This window comes from Leptonychotes weddellii, chromosome 3 (assembly GCF_054177405.1).
Source record: "Leptonychotes weddellii isolate Sample4059 chromosome 3, ASM5417740v2, whole genome shotgun sequence".
NCBI classification, from domain to species: Eukaryota; Metazoa; Chordata; class Mammalia; order Carnivora; family Phocidae; genus Leptonychotes; species Leptonychotes weddellii.
In genome coordinates, this window is record NC_138371.1 from 175,180,930 (window position 1) to 175,197,256 (window position 16,327).

A 16,327-nucleotide genomic window follows, 5' to 3' on the forward strand; every position below is an offset into this window, starting at 1 on the left:
CGTCGGGTCCCAGTGTTTCCCTTCCCTTGTCTTCTCTCTTTCATTCATAAACCTGGTGGCTACAGACGCAGCTTGAATATTGACGTCTCTCCCCCAACAGCTCTGCCGTTAACCCAATTACAGAATTCATCAAGAACTGTGTTGAATTATCTCTTTCCATACAGTATCAGCATTAGCCTAATTAAAAGCTATAATGTCTGATATAATGATTAAATCGTTAGCTCTGCTGTAGGGAAGCAATATTTTGTTTTCCCTTCAATTAGAAGCTGATTGAGGTTTTCAGAGCAGGTCAGCTGTGAAATTTGAATTATATGTGTGAGTACTGCTCACAGGGTGAGCCCCTACTCGAAAGCTCCCAGAGATTCTCCAAATGCTTTCACCCAGAGAGCTAGGAGGCACAAAACAGCACACACGCACGCACACACACACGGTTGTTTGCTCTTCAGTGTGAATTTACGGACCCCTACACTGAGGGCTGGGAAGAACGCCGTGCTCGCTTTCGAGGGGAAGGGCTTTATTCCCCCTTCCCTGCAGACGCTGCAGGCTCAGCCCTCCACACCCGGACGCTCCCAGCGGAAGGAATGGACGGCGGACCTGCGCGCCCAGGGCCGCTGCACAGGTCCCCTGCTCTGTTGCTCCCCCTAAATGGCACAGATGCCCTACGAGCGGTTCTTTTTCTTCTCCTTCTTCTTTCCCCTCTTCCATGACTAGTTTTTTCCCCTTTAAAAGAAAGAAAAAAATCAACAAAGAAACTTTTGTGCTACTTTGGCTCGGTTGGCTTTGTTTGGGAACAACGGGCCAAGTTAGCAGGGTCAGGGCGCGGAGGGGGCCCGAGGGCGCCGGGGGATCCGGGACAGACAAGCGCCCCCCACCCCCGCCACGACCCCCAGCCTTCCCCCGCGCACCCCGGCTCGAAAAGCCCCGAAGGCGCGCGCCGAGCCCTGGAGCGGCGCGCGAGGCTGCAGGAGCCGGGAACCGGGCGCGGCGGCGGAGAGCGGGGGCCGGAGGCCGGCAGCTCCGCGAGGCGGCGAGGGCGGCGGCGGCCAGCAGACGGCGATCGCGGCCCGCGCTCCCGCGGCTCCGGGCAGGGGGGAAACGCGGCCTCCGCCGCCGCCCTCCCGGCGCTGTCCCCCTCCAGCGGCGCCCGTCGGCGCCGCCGTCCCTCCCGCCTCTCCTCGGCCTGCGCCTCCTGTCGGCAGAGACGACCTCGAAGGCCTGAGCGGCCTCCGGGTCTTCCTTTTTCTCCTCGCCCGCGCTCGCTCGCTCTGCCGCATTCTCCTCCTCCCCGCTCGCTCTTCTCCGATCACTTTTTTCTCTCCCCAAATCCGGCCTTGAATTGGCGGCTCCCTCCCTCAGGATTTGCCTCTCTAGACTCTGGTCTGAGCCCTTTGGGGCGACACCAGAGCCTGCAAGGCTGCGCCCCGGGCGGTGCACGGAGGCGTCTACGCAGGGCCTCGGTTGTCCACGCGTCCCGGAAGCCGCAGGAGCTGAACTGTGGGCGGGCAGCGGCCGGCGGTCTGCGCGCATCCCCCGGGCGCGTGTGCCCAGGACCGGCCGGCTGCGCCAAGGCCGCCTAAGACAGGCGTTTTTAGGCTTCGCGGCTCCCCTACGGTGACCTTTCACCAACTGCCGTCCCCACCCCCCAACTCCTGACCTGCCCATCTCTCCACTTGCTTGGAGCTTTAGACTGGCGCTGGTACAGAAAGTCACCTCTAGGTGCCTGAAAGGTAGCTTTCCTTTAAAGAGTGCTAGGGGCAATCTACAGGGGATTCTATCCACAGTGACCCTCTCTGCTCCCGGGATTTCTCCTAAGCACAACCACAGGGAGGGGGGAAAAGCCAGAGCCAAAAGTTTTAGTTACTCCACAAGAACAGTTTACGCTAATGGTGTTAGAAGTCCAGAAACCAATTTATTTGAGAGTCAAGGGCTTTTGTATAATTGCCTAAATACATCACATACATAGATATGCATATATTCGGTATGTTTATACACCTATGCACACATATGCATCTATCCTGCCTGAACACATGTATGTTTATGTATGCATATATTCATGTGTATATACTCAGCATGTATACACACATATATATACACGTATGCACATATATTCTGTGTGTACACACATATGGATACATAAGCATATGTGTGTGTGTCATTTCCTCTGAGGAGGCCTGGATCTGAATTTCCTTTCAGATCATGCCCACAAGTTAAATAAAAGAACGGGAAGTATCTTTACTTATCCATATTTCCGAGTTGATCTTCATTTTGGCATTTTGAGCGAAGAGATACGATGAAGTCTCTGAGAAGCCAAAAGAGCCAATGTGGTCAATCAACAGCAAAGCAATCCCTCAGTCAGGGCCTGGGCCCTGACATTACTGGGAAAGAGTGTAGTCTGTCTTCAAACCCCTCAGTGCCCAACCTTGGAGAAGCCCTCAGTGTGAAGGAGGCCCCTGCCAACCTGGTGGGGGTGGGAGGGAGTAACAAAACTGGGGAGAGGAGGTGTTTTTCAAACTGGTTTTTGGACCGTTTCCTCTCCTTTTAAAGAGTCACTGGGGAGAGGGGTCAGAAGGAGCAAGCAACTGAGGCTCCCAAAAGCCATTACGGCAGGAGGTGATACATCGCTCCTCAGCCTCCATGCCAGGATGGAAGGCACGGAGAGGTCTGGCGCTCACCGCCCTGCCACTGCCTAATTGGCACAGGCGATTGCTGCCAATCATCTATCGCTTGGCAACAAGTTACACCTGCGGCTCTGGTTTAATGCTTCTGCACGTGGGCACCCATAGAGTGTGCACCCGCCTGGGCCCAGGGAACATCTCGTCACTAAAAAGGGCTTATGGAGAGCGCCCTGAACGCTAAGCACTAGCATGATCTCACACAAGGCTAAACCATTTACCTCCTATTTAGAGGCTCTGGAAAACAAGGGTAACATCGTATTTGGAAACAATTTTCAGGACTCTGGTAGAAAGAAACCAGACCGTTTCAAAGTCGGCTATCCAAGTTCCCAAAAGCATAAAGCATTCCTGCAATGCTAACTGGAGTGCAGGGTGTTTATAAAATAAATTGCTCCATTGATATGGAAAATAATGTGCCAAGCCTGACTCACACAAAGCATTTTCAGGGGGTCTTAGGCTATTTAGTTTAAAATCTAAATTGAAAAGCAGAGGAAAAGAAATCTTTCAATTGCTAAGTGGATAATATAGTTTATAATTTGTAAACCATTTCCTTTATTTCAGTCTTGCTGACTTTCCATAACACACTGGATTTCACTGCACACCCATCGCCTCCTAAATTATCAAAAGAAAAAACGGGGCTGTAGCATTCTTAAACAATATTCTTGTTCTTTTTTTGTTCACTCACAATGTAACTGATATTTGGTGGTAGCGCATACAACAAATCAAAAGGTTTAACAAACTGGATTGATGAAATGAGAAGGTAGTTGAAAACCAAGTTTATAACCTAGATCTTTAGTGAAAAATTAAATACAAAATGACGTTTCCTTTCTAATATAATTATGTATTATTTGATGAGTTCACTATGAAACGCTGAAAGGCCTGAAACGGAAGCAGTTCAATCTGCAGAGACCAATTTGCTGTTGCACTGCATACCGTAGCAACCTTGAAATAGTAACAAAAAGGCTACAGTAACAATCATAGCAATTGAGAAGAGGGAAAGGAGGATCCCTGCACCATGGACAAGCAATAGGGTCAGAATATTCACAACCTCAGAATTTTTTTTAAAATGGGGGGGGGGTAAGGTGTCACGTAGTCACTACCCAGCATACTTAAACATCCGTATTAGTACGCTCAGGGCCATCCTCATCCTTACACGTTTACTTCCACTACGGGACGGTCAGTCACGCCGCTTTGCTTAGGCTCGGCTTTACCCACCCGCAGTCTCCTAAGCACCTCCCTCTCCGGTGCTACACGGGCGCCCGCGTGGAGTACGCATGAGGGATGCTGGGGCTCAACGGACTCAAGAAGTCTTTGGGCCACTTGCTCATCGTTCGGACGGAAACAGCGTGAGCGCGATGGTGGGGGCTTTGAGATTGGGTTTGGAAATCTCTTGTGCGTCCCCAACTGGAAGACACTTTAAAGTTTAGGAATTACAACCGCAGGTGGGGCCTTCCTCCTCCCAAGAACCAGGCCTTTCGTTCGCATAATGTAGGAAAACGGCATTTGCTGCTTAGTCGTGAGGCCCCATTTTCCCCGTTCGGTGTCCAGTGGGCCCTACTCCGTTCACACAATTTTCACAGCTCTTGGGCAAACAAATGCTGGAAGATTCGCTCCAGAAGAGCGTGGGATCCATCATTCTTTTGCGATTTAAACAAACTTTTTCAACTGTTGTTGAGCTGCTACTAAATTCCAGATAGATCTTGTTTCCGAGCTCCCTAGCAATTTCTTTTTAGGAGGAAAAAGCTAAATTGAGAAGAGTACGAGCCTATAACCCCCAAGCTCATTAGAAGACCCTCAAAAAAAAAAAAAAGTTCAGGGCTGATGCTAAAAGCAGCTATGGAGCCAAGTCTGACAAAACGCCCCCCCCCCCCGGGGGGATTCTTAGGGCCTGGATGGGAAGGCCTTCCTACGAGAGGGGGCACTGGAGAACTTCTCACACACGGCGGCGGAGCAGGTAACCCTGGGAGAGGTCTCATAGAAGAACCCGTGGGGGGCTTTCGAGTTGCGGATCTCAGACGCCCCCCACTACCTCCGGCTCCGGAGGGCGCGCCTGTCCCTCCCAGGCCTCGGGGCCTGCGGGGGGTGAGGTTCTCGCCACAGTCCCAACTTTGCCCTCCCCAGCAAGCGCAGAGTTGGCCGGCGGGGGTGCAGAGAAGCTGGGTCTTCACTGCACTCGTTTAAACAAGGCTCCAGGCTGTATCCCCACCCCACCCCCCGCCCCTCCTACCGCTCTTCCTCCCGCCCCGAACGATTCTTTTCTTCGTCTCCGCTTTTAAACCCAACCTTAATCGTTCGGAGCGCGCGGGCGGGAGAGGCGAGGAGGGCGAGCTCGGGGTTTGCCGCCGCCGCGCGCGCTCAGGAAGCAGCGTGGCTGTGCCCCCTCCCAGGCCTCCTTCCCCCTCCTTCCTGCCCCTGCTCCCCCTCCTTCCTCCCCTCCTCCCGCCCCGCCGCCCGCGCCCCGAGCATCTACTCCCTCCCCACGTCAGTCGCCAGCGCGCCATGCAAATCACCGCCGCCGCCGGCTCCCATTGGCCGCGGTGCGCTCATTTAATGGCAGCCCGGGCCCGGCGTATGGCTGCTGGGCCCCGCGCGCCGCCGGCCCCGCGTGCGCCTCCGCTCCGAGCGCAGGGCCTCGGGCAGGCAGTGGGCAGCCAGTCCCGGGCTCGGCGGCCCCGCTCTCAGGCCCTCTCCGCGCGCCTGCGCTCCCAGCGCTGCCCCCTGCCCCCCTCCCCAACGGCCCCCCTCCGCGCCCCCCTCGGCGCCTCGCTCCCCCCGGGCACCTGGGACCGGCACATGCCCAGCGCACGCGGCGCGCCGCGCTGCTAGAAGTTGCAGCCCCGGAGTTGGAGGCCGCTGAGGACCCAGTGCAGGAGGAAGGAGGCAGCGCGCGGCGGCGGCCGGCCAAGAGGAGGCAGAGAGCCCCCGGCCAGGCCCCGCGCACCGCTCGCGTCCCGACAAGTGGAGCTGCAACTTGGCCACGACTGCACCTGTTTGCACCGCTCCGCCGAGGCGACAGGGCTGCGGCGGCGGCGGCGGCGGCGGCGGCGGGGACCCCGGCCATCGCCTCTCCGGCAAGTGGTTTGAGCACGAGGAGAAACTTTGCACCTGTGAGCCGGACCTGCGCTGAGTGCGTGTGTTTTTGCCTCTTGTTCTGTCGTCGTTGCTTCCGCCTGCCCCGTCCTTCTCTCTGGTAGGACTTCAACCCCCTCCCCACGTCTCGCTCTGTTCCACTGAGCCCCTCTCCATCCTCCACCCCCGGCCGTCTATGCTCCTGGCCCTCCCCGCGCGGTGCCGGTGAACCCGCGGGCCGCCCCGATGTACAGCATGATGATGGAGACCGACCTGCACTCGCCTGGCGGCGCCCAGGCCCCCACGAACCTGTCGGGCCCGGCCGGGGCGGGCGGCGGCGGCGGCGGCGGCGGGGGCGGCGGCGGCGGCGGGGTCGCCAAGGCCAACCAGGACCGGGTCAAGCGGCCCATGAACGCCTTCATGGTGTGGTCCCGCGGGCAGCGGCGCAAGATGGCCCAGGAGAACCCCAAGATGCACAACTCGGAGATCAGCAAGCGCCTGGGCGCCGAGTGGAAGGTCATGTCCGAGGCCGAGAAGCGGCCGTTCATCGACGAGGCCAAGCGGCTGCGCGCGCTGCACATGAAGGAGCACCCGGATTACAAGTACCGGCCGCGCCGCAAGACCAAGACGCTGCTCAAGAAGGACAAGTACTCGCTGGCCGGCGGGCTGCTGGCGGCCGGCGCGGGCGGCGGCGGCGCGGCCGTGGCCATGGGCGTGGGCGTGGGCGTGGGCGCGGCGGCCGTGGGCCAGCGCCTCGAGAGCCCCGGCGGCGCGGCGGGCGGCGGCTACGCGCACGTCAACGGCTGGGCCAACGGCGCCTACCCCGGCTCGGTGGCGGCGGCGGCGGCGGCCGCGGCCATGATGCAGGAGGCGCAGCTGGCCTACGGGCAGCACCCGGGCGCGGGTGGCGCGCACCCGCACGCGCACCCGGCGCACCCGCACCCGCACCACCCGCACGCGCACCCGCACAACCCGCAGCCCATGCACCGCTACGACATGGGCGCGCTGCAATACAGCCCCATCTCCAACTCGCAGGGCTACATGAGCGCCTCGCCCTCGGGCTACGGCGGCCTCCCCTACGGCGCCGCGGCCGCCGCCGCCGCCGCCGCGGGCGGCGCGCACCAGAACTCGGCCGTGGCGGCGGCGGCGGCGGCGGCGGCCGCGTCGTCGGGCGCGCTGGGCGCGCTGGGCTCGCTCGTCAAGTCTGAGCCGAGCGGCAGCCCTCCCGCCGCGGCGCACTCGCGGGCGCCGTGCCCCGGGGACCTGCGCGAAATGATCAGCATGTACTTGCCCGCCGGCGAGAGCGGCGACCCGGCGGCAGCCGCGGCGGCGGCGGCGCAGAGCCGGCTGCACTCGCTGCCGCAGCACTACCAGGGCGCGGGCGCGGGCGTCAACGGCACGGTGCCCCTGACGCACATTTAGGGACGCGGGGACACTGCGGCCCGCGCCCACGACGCGCGAGGAGGAGCGCGCGGCCCGCCGGGCGCCCGGCGCCGAGCGGCCTTGCTTTTGTACAGACGTTTCCACGTTCCTGTGACGAGGAAAACACTGGCGACGAATGCGGGTGACCCACGCCCCCACCTCACCTTTCCGGGAGCTCCTGGGACCGCCAGGCGCAGACACGGCCTGCGGTTTAGACTGACTTCGGTGTTTTCTTGAGACTTTTTGTACAGTATTTATCGTTCACGGAGGAGGCAGAAAGCGTTTTCTTTGCTCGAGGGGACAAAGACCAAACCAAGTGAGAGGCGACTCCAACTTTTCTAGCCCGGCCGGCGCGCCCACTCGCATCCTGCATCGCTTCCTGACGCCTTTGGTTACCCTAGACCCGGTGCCGGGGAGCTGTTCTCATTTGTTATCGATGTAGTGAGGCAGATCAAACACTTACGAGTTTTTTGTAGTTGTTACCGCTTTTTTGGGTTGGTTTGTTAATTTATACAAAGAGATCTCCCCACTCCTTTCAAATGGCAGCGTTCTCTTCTGGGTTTTGTAAAACTTTCTGTATCTGAGCATTTCCATTTTTTTGTTTTGTTTTGTATTGTTTCTTGTAAATGCATTGTGAAATTTTTATTTTAGGCGTTGCGGTGTGGGGAGGGGGATTCAGATTATGTACATAATTTCCTAAAAAGCCTTTCTTCTAAAAACGAAAAAAGACCTCTCCTTAAAAAAAAAAAAAAATGCATCGAGTTTTGAGTCAATAAATTTAAGAGAGAGAAAAAAAAGCCCAGTTTTCCCCCATAATGTGGAACTTGCTAATTTTATATGCATGTTTTGTGAGCTCAAAATACAATTAGTAAATCTGACGAAGGAGAAAGAAATTATCAGCATAAACTAAAAGTGAGGGATCCTCAGGGGGGAGGGTACGATCTTCACGGAGCTTCTTTCAGTGGAAGGGAAGAAAGTTTAAATCGATAGATTATTTTGTAGCGTTTACAGTGTTAATATGGATCAAGAAATAATTACCAGGATAAAAAAAAAAACCGCCCCTCATTTTATAGTCTGGCCCTTTGGTGTGTTGTTTCTAACTGCGGGCGGACACTGGCAGGCTCTGCGTCCTCCAGCGGGCCTGGGATCTTCCCCAGTTTGGTCTGGAGGAGGAAGACCCCAATGGCGGGACCAAGCTACGGGTGGATGACAAAGACCACCGCGGGGTTACTGATGCCCCCAATTCCCCTGCAATTAGCGAGATTGCAAATGGAATTTATCTGAATTTGACTCAAGGAAACACTCTTTGAACCAAAATGTACTGCAACCGAGCCCACTCCGTCCCTCCTCAGCCCCTCCCTCTGGCTTATTTCTCCTTGGGAAAGGGCAGAATGATCTTGAATTCTCTCTCTCCGCCCCTACCCCACACACACTCACTGGACCAGCCCCCCCCCCCATCCCCAGCGTGAACTGGGATACACAAAATGTGATGTTTATTATTCCTCATGAGATCGGAGGGTGTTTGATGCTTTAAATTTTTTAATTATATTTTTTCTAGGTGTTTATGGGTACATTGCAGTTTTTTTCTGGAATTTAAAGTTTTCTGTAAAACTTTGTCTTCAAGTAATCTGACAGCATTAAATATTGCATTTAAAAGTTACACTGTAGCAAATACATTTTGAAATTAGTCACAACATAGAGATGAAATTATATTTTTGGGGAAAAAAAAAAGCCTTCAGGCCACATCAAAACATGTTGATTTCATCAGCCTTAGGCCTGCCCTTCATTTTCTTTTCTTGTCCTGGAATGAGCATAGACTATCTATCCAAAAATGGGCCTGTGCTAGCAGGTTAATGAGAACCACATTCAGCCTGCATTGGAGAATAGCTTTAAGTAAAATGTTAACCTGGCAATTGACATGTGTAATTTTTTGGAGTCATTTTGGTAATTTTGCTTAAACCACGCATTTTTTTAAAGTGACTGCAAAAATCTCAAGAATGATGTCCATTGCTTCTTTCTAACAAGATAATAAAGTCCCCTCTTTTTTCTTCCTTTTTTTTTTTTTTAAGCTTTAGAAATCTGAAGTTATTTGGATCTATATGGATTGCTGAGTGGATCAGCATCATGAGGTAGTCAGGGAATAAATGAATGAATGCCACACACAGTCTCCTCTGGGAGATGCTCTGGGAAATTCTGTAATGCTCTGTTAATTCACCACACCCCGCTTAAGGAGCAGGCCACATTGACTCTGAAATGTGCAACTAGATAGACTCTCTGGGTTCTTTTGCTAACTCCTAATCTCAGCGTCCACCTGCATTTACTAAGGTGGCAGACAGATGTGTGGCCATGCTCACATATGTGTACACCCAGGTTTGTATCTGGGCTCAGCTGTTGGCCTCCGAGTCTTAGCTCATCACACTATTAGTAATGTGGGTCACACTGGAAGTGCTTCAGACTAAAAAGTTTAGCAGTATCCAGGAGTTCCAGGCAGAGCTGTCCCTTGGTTTCTTGGAAGGTGGGTTTATAGTTTGGCATTTTTCCGCATGTGTCTCATACATAGCTGAAATTCAATGCCAGGTGCTGGGAGCCACTTTGTTAAAAACCCAGGAAGACCTTAAAATAGGAATTCCTGCAGTGCAGCGTATTTGTTTTGTTGATTGGAACATGGCAAAAAGCAAATATAAATTCGTTAATGACTCTATTTAGAAATAACCGGAATGGGGGAGCAGACCATGGCCAGGATTCATCTCAGGATTGAAGACCCTATCACTCCAGCAGCGTTTCTCTAACTTACATTGGTGGAGAAAATATTCCACTAGGCCCTGCAGACGTCTCACTCAACCGGGAATCCGGTTCTTGTCAAGGTGCTGCTCATCATATTCACGAAATGAAATAGTATATGATGATTTCTATATGATGGCTTCACTCACTTCCCAAATCACAGGGTGGCATTTCTATCGCTTATTCCAATTTTGTTCGAAAACCGTGTGGACAAGACTCGTTTGGGGGCCTTGTACAAAGTTTGCGTAACTTCGTGCCGCGGCGACTGCGAGAATAGCTCATAAACCGGCCATTGGCCGCGGCCCCGCTGTCCAAGCTGTGGGTAGCACGGTTTGCTGGAGGGGGTTTACTCTTGTTCCTCACCACCACCACCCCCCTTTTTTTTAAACTAACGGGCCCTTTTTGTTGTTAAGACTGTAATACCAACCCCCCACGCCCGGCCAAAGAGACCCACTAGTAGCTAGATGAAATGAATTAATTTTAAAACCAGTCGCGGGTACGGCGCGCGCCTGATCTGCAGATGTGTGTCGGATAGCGTGACTGATAGGTCTATTAAAATCATGCATGTGGGAGAAGAATAACACGCATATTCACGCATTTCATTTTCCCCGACAAAGACTGGGCCATGCAGAGATCTGTCTCCAGAAAATTCCGGTTAATTCGAGAAACCGTCCCGGGCCCCGGAAGACGCGCTCCGGGGCGGCCAGGCTCTTGCACCCCCCGCCCGCGGCGCCCGCTCTGCTCGCCCGCCCTCTCCCTGGTCCCCCTCACCCCCCTCCCCGCTTCCGCAGCCTGGCCCGCGGGGCAGAGGCTCCAGAAACGTCGGCGGCAGAATGTAATAATAGGTTTGATTCCTTGGAAACTTCAAGTGAAAAGCAGACTTGGCCTTGGCGCAGCTCCTTTTCCAGCACGACTATTCGGCGGGATTGAAAGGCCGGGCCAGAAGGGGAGGGGAGAGGGGCGCAGGCCCCCCGGGCGAGCAGCCGAGGGAGGTGGGTCTGGTCCCCGCCCCCGGGCCTGCAGGGTTCTGGGCAGCGCGGGGGCCGGGCGAGGGACACAGGGACCCTTCGCCCTCACCCCCGCCTCGGCCCAGGCGCGCCCCCCCTCTGGCCTCCAGGCCCCCCAGCCCGAGGGCGAGGCCCGGCGGGGGGCGCAGAGCCCTCATCCCCGCCCCTCCTCCGCCCCCCGCCCGGCCCTTCCTCTCCAGCTGCGCGCCCCCGGGAACCCAGCGGCGTGGGCAGCAGCGCCCAGTGCGCGCGGTGCGCGGCCCGGGTCCCCTCCGGGCGGGGGCGGCCGGCCTCCCGGCTTCGCCTGCCGCCCTTCCCCCGCCCTGCTGCCCTGAAGCGGGAGTCGTGGCGGCTTCCTGGCCTTTGCGCCCGGCTCACGTCCTCCCCTCTCCACCCTTCGCACCCCTTCCCGTCCCGCTAGCCACTCGCTGCTCCTACGTTTCCTCCTCGCCTCCCTCTTCCTTTACCTCCGTCCCCTCCCGCCTCCGGCACAGTCCCTTCCTTTCTCTGTGCGCCCGGCCTCCCTTTGTCCTCCGCGCGTCCTTCTCCGCCCCGCGCCCCGGCCCCTCGTCGCCGCGGCTGCAGCCCCGGACGCTGCCTTCGAGTCAGGTTGGGGTCGGCCGGTACCCCGACATGGCCCGTCCCCGCCCCCCGGGCCCCCCCCCCCCCATCGCTCGGCCTCGTCCCCACTGGCTTACACGGGAGGGGCGGGAACCCGGGCACGGACTTGGAGCCCGCGGCCGGGGCGACCCCCGCCCGGTGCAGCCTGGGCTCGCGGGCCGGCGGTGTCAGCCGCGGGGGATTAAGGTGACTGATGCGAGGGAAGAGGCAGAGTGTTTTTGTGTTTAAAGAGAGCGGGATTAGTAGAGAGAAAGTCCTGACCCGGGGTCAGCTGCAAGTCAAACCCTTTTACAATCAGCTAGCGGAACAAGCACGTCTCCCGGCCCGGCCGCAACACGTGGGAGGAAGGAGGCGATGGAGGGGCCGCGCCCCGGCTGCCCGGTGGGAGGCGGGAGTGGGGAGACGGAAGGCCCGCACCCCCGGACTGCGGGGTGGGGGGCAGGGGGAGAGCAGGGGGCAGGTGAGGGACCAGCACCCCGGGCTGCCGAGGGGAGGCGGGGGAGGGGGCCGAGAGGAGGCATTCGCACTCCCCGCCCGAGCCCGCACTGGAGGGGGTCGGCGCGGAGGGGGTGCGGGGTGGGGGGCGCGAATAATCGCGCGGGTTTGGAGCTTTGCAAGGCGGGATGAGCTGTCCATCAGAACTCCTTCTCCAGAATGCCTGCGTCTCCCATTTCCTGGGCCGTCTTCAGGCTGCTCCTCCGAAGGGGAGCCCGGGGAGAACGTTTGGTGGGCTCCCTGCTCCAGAGGCTCCGTCCTATTAATGCAGTTCTCATAAGAAACCAAAACCGAAAGAGCAGGTCCTGGGATGCGGTGCTTCGCCGGGTCCTATCCAGGCTCTGCCCGCAGTCGTCGCCTCCCTTAGGCCCCAGCAAACCCCGACCTGCGGGTAGCAGCACTGGGGGGTGGGGGCGAAATGTGCTCTGGGCCCCACCGCCCATCAGGGTGGAAGAGTGAGGCACCCGTTTGGGTGATGAACCAGGCCGACTTCTTCAGGGAGTGAAACCCCGGGCGGCGGGCGGCGGGGGGTGGGGGTGGGGGCGCCGATCTGAAAAGTATTAAAACTGGAGTTTGGGGGGAAGGATGAGAGGGGTCGGGGAGGAGAAAACAAAGTAGATAAATCTTTGTCTTCCCTAGTAGTCAGGTCCAGAATTTATGCTTAAATCACACCAAGAGTTTTAACAAATATGAAAAACAGAGAAAATACCCCAAACAAGTGATTGGTGCAAGACAGAAAAAGGTCATCTATTTAGGTAATGAAAAACAGACAAACAGGATTGCCACGTTTTCCTCTAGGTTGGCTATTCATCTTTAAATATGAAAACATCAACACCAGTTGAGAGAGAGAACGCGGTTTAAAGACACCACAAAACCGTGAGGGAGCGGCGCGCTCAGGCTTCCCTGGGTCAGGCTGGTGCACCGAGGTGGCCAACGGGCTCCGGGTTCAAAAGCAAGTGACACATTGCTACTCGGTAACCTGCTAAATGTAAGCGAGGGGGAAATTTTGTCTGTGGCGGAAACTCTGGACACTGAGTAATTCCGAATATGCCCCGCAGCTCCCAAGGATTTAATTGCGGGCAGCCACTTTGGAACAACCATGTGGGTACATTGAAGATGTTGTTTGTGAAGAACAGCAGGTCATCACATGCAAAGTCTCGAAATAGTCAGCCAGTCAAATCAGTGGAAAAAATCAGCTTTTGTTAGATTTTGCAGTTTCAGGAATTAGGCATTCACTGCAGAGCTGCAGTTTTGAGAAATTGCAATGTCAGGCATGTTCCCAATGGGGAAATATTGTGAGTGTGGAGGAATGCAAGATTGGGTTTGACAATGGGGAAACTGACAAGAGTTATCACCCAGACATTGTTTTCTCTCTGAGCACCCCGGAAATGCTAACTAGAGATGATATCTAGAGGCAGAAATAGCACTCTCTGTTCGTCCTACGCACTTGAAAGACACAAAAACAAGAGTCTTAGACATCTAGAGGACTGACCCAGGATTTCCTACGATGAATACCAGGATATAGGGCAAAGTACCGTGCAGGTGTGTAAAACCTGCAAGCACAGTAACAGCCGCCTCAGGATCAGCATGAAGACATTCAAAGCAGAGGCCAACTTATCTTTTTATTTCTAAGCAACAGAATAGGAGGGAATCCAGGTGAGCGAGTTTTAACCTGGAAAAGATTTAAAACCCTCATGCTTTTAAGTAATCCAAACTATAGGGGGAAATTTCAGGACACAGCAAAGCCCAAACTCCACCAGTAAATTTACTGTGAATATCCACTTAGATGGATAAGCAGGAGCTTCGTTCTTTGTGCTAAAAATTGAAGAGCGAAGTTTATTCTTGTAAAAATTGGCTATTTGCATTTTCACCCTACAGAGAAATGACACACGTGTGCCCAAAGAAAAGGAAGAATGGAGGAGAAAAGTTAGTCCCTGTGGTATTTATTGTATTTCTGTTCTCTGTTGAACCTGGGGAAGAATACGAGACTTGGACCGAGAGAGAACTGCCCTTGAATCATGGCTTGGCACATCCAGTTCTCTGCCCTTGGTCAAAGGTCCTCCCTCTGAGTCCATTTGCTCTATGCAAAAAGAAATGATAAAACCAACGTCATAAGAATATGGTCAGAATTAATGACCTAGGGTGTATGCTGTGTCTAGAAAAGACTCTCAATAAATGGCCATTTGACATATAAGCCTGTGTCAGCTCAGGCATGGGTACGGTGGGAGAATTGTGGCATTAATGCCAAATTTGGCCTGAGTGGGAACAGTGTTACTTATATGCACCAATGTGCCCCAATGCACCAACACGCTCTTTAGAGTTACGTGACAAGCATCATATGCATCCACTCATCTGTTCAACAAAGATCGATTACGGCACATTCCATGTCCAGGTTATTATAAGAGCACATGTAGGTGTGTGGCCAGACGCTGGGGCTCGCTGCCCAGCAGGTGAGACTGTTTGTCACACCAGCGAGTATGCAATCAAGGGCTACAACTGAGGGACAGAGACATCTGCTAGATGCGACCTGATCATTTGGGCCCCGTTTGGGGGCATCAGGGAAGGCTTCTCAGAGGAAGTGGGAGCTGGACATCCTGGTGCAGCTTCAACATCCCCTGGGGCCACGAGGCGTCCATGCTGCATGTCTTTATGCACCAGTGAAGACGGCAACATAGATTTGAGCAGAGCATGTACGGTAACTGCTTTGTTTTCCAACCAGTGGCTGCTGCAGATTGGCTCAGAGCTGTCAGGGATGGAGATTTTGAGGTTCACTGGGGCAGTGGCCTCTCGTCCTCAGGGTGGAAGGGACACCAGAAGAACTTGCTTCCCATCCAGCCTCGCAGACCAGGGCCCCTGACAGGCCGAGTCTGAATCAGTCAAGAGTCTGCACGATCGCAGGCGTGCGGGGGACACGGTGAGGTCACGCGGGGTCCTGGGAAACCTGTGCCGGAGATAGGCCAAAAATGCATATGCTAAATAGCTGCTGAAACTCTGTGTCCATCACTTAAATCTGAGTAGCAATTTATTATTTATAAAGTGCTCTCACTTAATTGTTCAATTTAGAGGACTTTTGAAAAAATTAAATTAGTGGGAGAAGAAAAAAAATTTAAGCTGGATTATTAGAATCTCATAAATAGAAAGTCTGACTGATTTATTGCTTTTATTTTCCGTTCCCCGACGAAGTGCTCTGGTGGCCTGTGGGTGCGTGTGGCCGCTCCTGAGCCACAGTCGGGGTGAAGCGTCAGGAGCAGACGCCCCGCACACGCCTATTGCTTCACAGAATGGAAGATAAAAGGGGTAAACAGAGTCATATGTTGTTTACCAAGTTCTAAGCTTACCAGGCCGATGGGCATTCACGTGCACTGGGTCTGTGTAGCCCTTGTGAATGCCACGTGGGCCCCAACACGCGTGGCAGGTAGTGAATGGCACGTATGAAGTGTAAGGAAGGGCACGTAATGGTGCACACGGGATGGAGTAAGTCGGTTTAGCTGGAGGAATGGTAATTGTTAAAAGTACGGGGTCATTAGTTTCTCCATATGGTCATCTGTAAAATGGGACTGGTTTGTTATAAAAAACAACAACAACAACGCCTCGATACGTTAAGTACTTTACATGTCTTTGAGAGGAAGAGGTCCTGCAAATGAGGGGGCTGCCCTGTGCACAGAATAAACCCGAACGCACGGGCGGCAGGGCATCCGCAAAGCCCACGGCTCTGCGTCGCAGAGGTCCCGCTTCCGGCCAATCACATAGAGTTCTAGATACAAATCTAGATGAAGATGTGGCCGTGGAAGAAATCACGACCCATTTGAATAGCATGTGAGAAAATAAATGTTAAATATAATATAATGAGAGAAAATGCTCTATAAAAAGAATCAAAACTATGTTAGTAATAGAAGAATCCCAGTATGGCTTTTAGGTAATTTCAGGACACAAGGCACCATTCAGGAAGTCTGATAATCTATGCATTTTAAGTATAGCTTTCTGGAGAAAATGGCATTGCCTTTGTTGACTAAATCATTCATAATTTCAATGATGAGGATGTCAGTCCAGATCATCAGGCCCCTGTGAGTAATGGGGAGGGCAGAGTTTCCTAAACTGACTCGTTTTGAATATTCTCACGTGGGATGAACACCCAGCTGCTCCTCCTGGCCCCCGCCTGTCCCTCGGATCCTGCCCTCCACATCCAGAACCGGACGCACTCTGTCACCGCATGGCTTACACAGACAAGGGAGAGCCCCGTTCTCAGAAAGGGAGCAGGCA

At 54.7% G+C, this 16,327-nt stretch overlaps 1 protein-coding gene and 1 long non-coding RNA gene across 5 annotated transcripts in view; both read left to right on the top strand.

Moving 5' to 3' along the window:
- The window catches only part of LOC145720834 (uncharacterized), a 187,834-nt gene that overhangs the window by 132,320 nt on the left and 39,187 nt on the right, over positions 1–16,327 (top strand). The gene's annotated exons all lie outside the window — the stretch shown is intronic.
- SOX1 (SRY-box transcription factor 1) lies at positions 5,528–7,163 on the top strand. The gene has a single exon (XM_081815542.1). The coding sequence runs from the start codon at positions 5,988–5,990 to the stop codon at positions 7,161–7,163; it is 1,176 nt and encodes a 391-aa protein (XP_081671668.1). The 5' UTR covers positions 5,528–5,987.

Excerpts from the sequence above, each read along its gene's own strand:
- SOX1 (XM_081815542.1), top strand. The coding sequence starts at position 5,988 with ATGTACAGCATGATGATGGAGACCGACCTGCACTCGCCTGGCGGCGCC.